Source organism: Salmo salar, chromosome 09, assembly GCF_965601325.2.
Source record: "Salmo salar chromosome 09, fSalSal1, whole genome shotgun sequence".
NCBI classification, from domain to species: domain Eukaryota; kingdom Metazoa; phylum Chordata; class Actinopteri; order Salmoniformes; family Salmonidae; genus Salmo; species Salmo salar.
Genome location: NC_138299.1, coordinates 75,010,920 through 75,018,883, shown reverse-complemented (window position 1 = coordinate 75,018,883; position 7,964 = coordinate 75,010,920). Strand labels below are relative to the sequence as shown.

Sequence of the window (7,964 nt, the reverse complement as noted above, 5' to 3'; positions counted from 1 at the left end):
AATATGGACTTGGTATTTTACCAAATAGGGCTAAATAGGGGTATACCACTCCTACCTTGTCACAACACAACTGATTGGCTAAAACGCATTAAGAATGAAAGAAATTCCACTATTTAACTTTTACCAAGGCACACCTTGTGTGAGTTAATTGAAATGCATTCCAGGTGACTACCACATGAAGCTTGTTGAGAGAATGCCAAGAGTGTGCAAAGCTGTCATCAAGGCAAAGGGTGGCTACTTTCAAGAGTCTCAATTATAAAATATATTTTGATTTGTTTAACACTTATTTGGTTACTACATGATTCCATATGTGTTATTTGATGGTTTTGATGTATTCACTATTATTCTACAATGTAGAAAATAGTAAATATGAATAAAAACCCTGGAATGAGTAGGTGTGTCCAAACTTTAGACAGGTACTGTATATATATATGGTCTTCCTTCCTGACGTATATATATACACACATAGAGAGAGAGAGGAGAGAGAGAGAGAGAGAGAGGAGAGAGAGAGAGAGAGAGAGAGAGAGAGAGAGAGAGAGAGAGAGAGAGAGAGAGAGAGAGAGAGAATATGGATTCATTGGACTTATGGAAGTGTTGGCATTTTGAGACTATATTACCATATATGTTAAATTTCCATAGTGTTTTTGGGTTTACCGAGACAGAGGCAATAATGTGCAAAGAGGAGTTCACTCTGTCACCAGCAGAGGGCAATCACTGACAAGCAGTTGTCACAGGGAGCTGCACAAACTACACTGTTCAGTAATGAATACCTTTGTATGAAGATTCTATTTACACGTATTTATAACTAAATCCACACATAAAAACATACATAAAAGTGCCCCAAAAATGTAGAAGTAACTCCAACACATCCTGTGGTTATGCATTGTACAAACGTATGGAATGCCCTGGTACATACAGAGGGATATCAGAATTGGTTTCAGTAGGGGATTTTTTACAATTCTTTATTTAATGTAATGAATATTATTTTTCCCGTTCTGCTCTGGGAGAACGTGTACATCATATAGGCCTACTGTAAAGCAATTCTTTGAATTGTAATAATAATTCAGCACTTTAGAACTGTAAATGGCTCTCGATAAGTACCTTTGCTGAAGGCATCAGTGTCTTGTGCACAAGTTGCCAAACATACTCCATGGTGAACAGTATCTCATTCTCTGGTAGATGGTGCCCTCTTGAGGGGACTACATGACAGTTGTTAGGGATGGATTTCACCTCTGATTGGCCACTGATGGGAGTTCTGTATCCATCCACAAGGGAGCAGTGGTCCTCAATTATCTCAGCAAAAATATCCTTCCACCAAGGCCTGAGGATAAAAGCAATTTCTTGCTTACAGTCAGTCAATTCACCTGGCCTGTATCAATGTATGGTCAATGAGATTCAGATGCCATACAGATCTCTATTTGTTTCCACACTTTGCATACTTTGAACAGGAAAAAAGCACACTTGAGGACAAATATAGGGCAGCAGGGATGATGCAATAAATAGATTGTTTTTTTTAAGGTTAGGGAAATGTGCCACTTTTTAGGATGTCAATATAAATGAATGTAAGGTGGCTGTTTGTAATTTTGTCTTGCCTTTTAATAATAATAATTGTATTGTTTTATTTAACTAGGCATGTGTTGTTGTTTTGTACCATCGAGGACCGCTTTGGAAACAAGACGTGTTTTAATTCATACTTGGAAGTGCTATCCACTGGGTCCACATTGTATATTTTGTTGTATATGTCTGTTACCCAAATAAATTCAATTCAATTCAACCTTTATCTCCATCAGGGTTATTTGATGCTAGCCGAATGCAACTGTCTCTTGTGAAAACAATTATCAGTCACCAAATATAAAAACAACAAATGACTTCAAATATATAATATTTGTAAGCCTAGTAGGCCAAGGTACATGTGTTATTAGTAGGCCTGGGACTAGGCCTATGTTTGACAATTGTAATTCGATTTGTGTTGATTTGTTTTATGGTAGATATTGCCATTCATTTGAGATGTATTACGGAATCTCTTCTGCAAAAGAGGGATGGATAACAACCAAGATCATGCCAAATATAATGGCACGCACGGGAGCGAGACCACATTGTCGTTGAGCGGGTGTCATAGGTGATACTTCAGGTTCCTTTAAACCGGAATTAGCTGCGAAGTGCGACCTTGAAGTGTTTAAGTGCGGATTAGAAGGAATGTGAATAGTTCGCCTTGCTGCAGGAGAAAATATCATCATACTTAGCTGTACCTCCTTTGTAAGTGAATAGCTTTAACAAATACTATCGGCTTCTGAAGGCGTGAAACGTGGCTGCGGACATGGGATACGTTGCGTGGGAGACGTTGCGTTCGCAAAGACATTCAACGAAAGGAGAGGAGTGTGACCATGCACGCTCTGACAGCGCTGTAAATGTTTAATGCTGTCTTTTATTATTCTCGGACACATAACAAAATGAATATAACACAATCAAGAAGCTGACATCCACAATTACACTTTATATCATTAGTAGCCTACAATTATAGCGTATTATGGCACAGTAATAGCCCTGTATTAAAATTAGGCTCAGGCTATCACATCTTACTTTCTAAGGGATAATGTATGCAGCTTCAGAGTAGGCTTAAATAAATACAAATGTTGAAAATTGAAAATAAATTTCAAGCACACTTCAATTATACATAGGCCTAAGAGATAGGGGTAAGGCCCAACGTGATCAGGAGCATATTCATTTAAGCATATTGTTTGTTGGTGAAGTTGCAGTTCAATTTTGCAATTATATTTTGATGCATGTCGCCAATATTTCAGAGTTGAAGTGCAGGGTTTGCTCTTTTTGGGGTGCTAGGTTTAAAAAAATGCGCTAGGGGACAGTGTGTTTGGCAGCATTATTGACTCTTCTTTTGAATGCAAATCGTCAGGGTTTGAAGACTCATCTGACGTCAGGAAGGAAGACCATAATATACCTTTAGCACCACCACCTTGTCAACAGCGCCACATTATGTGAGACAGTATCAAGTCAGGAACTAGTTCGCATTTCATTTTGGGGAGCACCATTGGACTATACACATCAGAACCATAGCAAGAGGATCGTTTTTTAGATTTACAGAAGGAGTTGCCCGGAAACTATGTCGACTTGAATGTCACTTTTGTAACTTTTTTTTTCAAATCATGTATGTGGGATACCTCTTGGATAAAGAAGGCAGCATGTATCACCAAGGACCTGTAAGACGATCGGGAATCAACATCCCACCACAGAACTTTGTTTCCACGCCACAATATTCCGACTTTACTGGATACCATCATGTGCCAAACATGGATACTCATACACAGTCTTCGGGGGCTTGGGGAGCTCCTTATGTCGCACCGAGGGAGGACTGGGGCGCCTATAGTCTGGGGCCTCCTAACACTAATCCTACGCCCATGAACAACTCCTCGCCGGGACAAGTTTCCTATTGCTCACCTGAATACAATCCCATGCACGCGCCAGGGTCAGCAGTATTGCAACCACCTACAGATAATATTTCTGTTGCTCAACTTTCCCCGGATAGAGAAAGGCGCAATTCTTCTTACCAGTGGATGAGCAAAACGGTACAATCATCTTCTACCGGTGAGAAAGGTCACAAGGAACTATATTGTGTCACGACATGCATGCCACTGTTAAAATGATTCGTGCAATGAGCACAGCCTCAACTCATGTCAAACTACATCTTCATATTTACCTAAGAAGAGCCGGAAATGTTATGTTTTCTCTTGCATGGAAATGCATAATTGTGCTGGCTCATAAACTTGTGCAGCAGGTAGTATTTAGAGAATGGATACAATATATACCTTAATTGCATAATTTAAGTGATACATCTCACTGTAAAAACGAATAACCTCATGCATAATACGTAATGAGTACATTTGGGCACATTTTAGGTGGTATTCGTAACGAAATGCTAACAATAGCTAATTCTCCTTTAATTTGTGACTGTTCGCTAATCACATTTTAAATGAGATGTCACCATAATTACACAGTTGCATGTGAAATGTTTGGAAATTGATAATTCAGTTTGGTATTAGGCTTATTTTGAAACATGTAAGATGCAACTTCAAGGCAATAAATTGGAAATTGCACCAGACTCAAAACAGAAGAGAAAATAGGAAAATGACAGGCACTAGATCGAACGTATCAAATGAATTATGGACAATGCAACTGTAAGCCTACCATCGCGATAATGGTCTGATAAAGTATGACATCAATTACAACATCTTAGTTATTTTCTGATACAGGCCTTGTGGAGGAAACGATGAACGTGTCAAGAAAGGGCGCCAGGTGCTACTTGTAATGCTAATTTCTCTACTCCCGTCGACTAGATGCGAGGTCTACTTTTCTTGCTACATTGTCTCTGGTTTTGAGGGTTATCCGTCAAATTCAGGCGGCGACCCCTTTCAACACCTCGTTTTACTTTGATATGCACCAAAGTGTCTTCCTCGGCTCCCATTCTTCGAGAGTTAAATTGCCGGAAAGGGTGGCGTTTTTCACAGCAAATAAATGTATTTGACGAATATATACAAAGCTTTATAACTGGGCAATAAACCACAACATTTCTTAATGTGTAAAAAAATATATAATTCATTAATTGTAGACTATATTTATCAATTAAGTCATAGTAACTTATGAGCCTCAATTAACTCGTAAATTTAGTTTTATAGCCTATTAACTTGTCAAATCCCCCCCCACCCACATTTAAATATTCAAAAAAGACCATCTTATAGCCTAGGTGTATTTTTCTTGTTAGGCAAGCCAATCAAATGTGTTATTAAGTGTTTCATTCTAGGAGGCTATCTCTGGCCCTGTAAAACTTACCAAGCGTGACCGAGGCTATAACAATGAATATCAAAATGTTTCAATGTTGTTCAAAACGACTAGTATTATTTTCTACCTGAAAAGGTGCTGACGTGTTTATGGTTTATCTACCAGAGCAACCTGATCCAAGCTAGAGAAATGTCTGCCTTGTACCTCCTTTATGTGTCGTGTGTTGCCTCTTAACACATCAATGGAGTTTAGGTAAAATCTCTGAGACTCTTTGTTCTGCAGTTTGTTCAAAAAGTGACATCAAAAGAAGATCAGTGGCTCGATTAGCATAGCTACCAACAAAGCAACACAATCTAGATTAACACGATAGCCACCACTTCAGTTGAAAGCGCCTAAAGACGTGTCATACACATTTAGAGAGTTATTAGATAAACGAAGTAACAAGTTTAATAGGCGTTTTGATAAGTAGCCTGTTGATTATCCTACCTCTCTACTATTACTTGCTATAAATACTAACAATTACATATTTAAAGGTGAATTTAAAACAATAATTAACTTTAGAGTTTAAATAGCCCATTGCCCCTGTATTTATCAATAATTTGAATGCCATGAAATTGCATCGTTGCTTTGCATCATTTTCGTTGTTCAGTGTGACGGCTATTTAAAAATTCGGCATAAGAAGCATAGCCTATTGAATTCTCTGAATTTCTCACATTTTCAGGCAAAACAAGAACGAAGGAGAAATACAGAGTGGTTTACACCGATCACCAGAGACTGGAACTGGAGAAGGAATTCCATTTTAATCGTTACATCACTATCAGAAGAAAGTCAGAACTTGCGGGGAACCTTGGCCTTTCAGAACGACAGGTAAACCAATTAATTGATAGAGCATTAGGGCCCTAGACTTGACAAATCAAATGGTAAATCAAATATGAAACGAATAACAATTTTGACAAGTTTTTCCTTTTACATTTACAGGTGAAGATCTGGTTTCAAAATCGCAGAGCCAAGGAGAGGAAATTAATCAAAAAGAAAATGGGATCTGATGGCAGTGGAGGATCAGTGCACAGTGACCCGGGTTCAGTGAGTCCTCTGCCCGTACCAGGCTCACTCAGTCCGTCGGATATTCACGGCTCTCTCTACCCACCCCCCGGAATGAACAACTTGCCATCTATTAGGAACATACAGCAGGTTACTGTCACTCAGTAGAATCGAATTTAGACCATCCAACATAACTGAGCACTCCAACACGCTGAAAGGACCGTTCCTCAAGACTTGGATTCCAATGGATTATTCAAACGTCCTGAAGAACATGTTGTGGATTAGGAGATTTCGAGAAACAAGATGATTTATAACTGCAACGAAATGCTGGAGGCTCTTGAAATATTGTTTTTATAGAATAGTTCTAATAATTAAAAAAAACATACAAAAATCAACATATGGTTCAGACATGTAATGCTTAAATTGTTTGTTTGTGTCTGAGTTATTGAGATATAAATATAATTTTCTGTAGACTATGTAATGAAGTGTATAAGTGTTTGTAAATAAAATAAAAAATCAGGTACATTTTATTTGAAGTTTATCTGGAATGAAAGGGATATCATTAATTTGGAGCTTTTATAATGGCTTGACAAACTATGCATTTTCTGCTCCAATTTGATTGCAATTTTCTGCTCCAATTTGATTGCAAAGCACACTTTTGTAACTTTTTTCTACAGGGACAAGTGGATCAGGTTTTAAGTGAGATACGGGTAGAACATTTGTTTGATGTTCAAAATGTAAATAAAATGTGTTTTAACGTTACCTTTTTCTACTTATTTCATTGACTGGAAAATGATAGCTCACTTTTGCAAAATAACCAGACTGAGTGTGCATACTGTCTTCAAACAGACGTCATAGTTTATAGTTTTACCTACTCTTATTATTTGATACCTATAACCGCAAACAAAATTAGATCAGTTTATCAACCTTCTATTTCGTTTCCAAACTATTAGGATGGGATTCTGTCAGCCCAGCATGTGTCAAAGGCAACATTTGATTGTTGATGTGTAACATTAAATCGGAAGATATTGTCCAATAAATTGCACCAGAAAAATAGCAATTGGCCCAAGCAACATAATTTAGCCAAAGCAATATACATGCAACTTAGACAGTTACTTTTTGTAAAGGACTCTAGTGTCAAGTTTGAGATTTTTGAAGACTAGGCCTACTATGCTCGTCCAAGTACAGCAACTGACAACTGTCAAGCTGTCTTCTCAATTCATGTTTACCTTTGAGCCATTATGATGTAATATAGACTATACCCACTGGGCACAGACGTCAGTTCTAGGTCTATTCCACGTTGGTTCAACATCATTTTATTGAAATGACATGGAAACAACGTTGATTCAACCAGTGTGTGCTGGGTGTCTGGTCTATGGGCTGGGATGGGCTGCATAGTGTAGTATGGATAGATTACAATCATGAACCTGTAAAAAGGTTACCCAAGACTGTCATTAAACATTAACATCCTCATTACATAGCCGAGGCCTATTCCAAAAACTTGCAAGAGATCTGTGTAGAAGTGCTGCACAACCTCAACAAACCTGTTGGACAGAGGTCAATTTACTTGTCCACAAAGACAAATCCAGTATTTTACAGACTACTGTCTAGGCATTATGGTTTTTCTTCAGAAAACACAACCCCTTTATAAATTGGTAAGAAGTGTTGGAGACACTTTAGCCTAGGCCAAAATGCAAAATGAGAATTTTTATAAACTAATTGTGGACTATTGTTGTATGGCACTTGGATGATGACTTGTATGCCCTAATCCTTCATCGAATATGGGTAAATTAACCCTCAATCAGATGATAAATCTGTAGGTAACATGGGCAATAATAGGTTTCCATGAAATGCTATAAACAAGTGAGTGTGTAGCCTACAGTTATAGTTGTGCAGTTATTAGCTAGTTTGGGAAGCCTATTCGATCGTATTGTTCCAAATAATAAGCTTATGTGATATGACATGATATCCCTCACTTTTGCACACAGATTTACAGAACTCCAACTGAGTGCTTCCGAGGATGTTTGTGGTCGTGTGATGCTTCGTTCAGACAACGAGGTACTGGGAAGTCGGAAATCTCCGACTTCAATGCGTTCATGACTACTGGGAACTCCAAAAAAAACGAGCTTCGA

At 38.1% G+C, this 7,964-nt stretch overlaps 1 protein-coding gene across 1 annotated transcript; it reads left to right on the top strand.

Annotated features, from left to right (window-relative positions):
- The first annotated feature begins 2,976 nt into the window (after positions 1–2,976).
- LOC106611798 (homeobox protein CDX-1) lies at positions 2,977–6,594 on the top strand. The gene is made up of 3 exons (XM_014212385.3): positions 2,977–3,600; positions 5,513–5,658; positions 5,770–6,594. The coding sequence occupies exons 1-3, from the start codon at positions 3,162–3,164 to the stop codon at positions 5,998–6,000; spliced, it is 816 nt and encodes a 271-aa protein (XP_014067860.1). The 5' UTR covers positions 2,977–3,161; the 3' UTR covers positions 6,001–6,594.
- Positions 6,595–7,964: the final 1,370 nt, after the last annotated feature.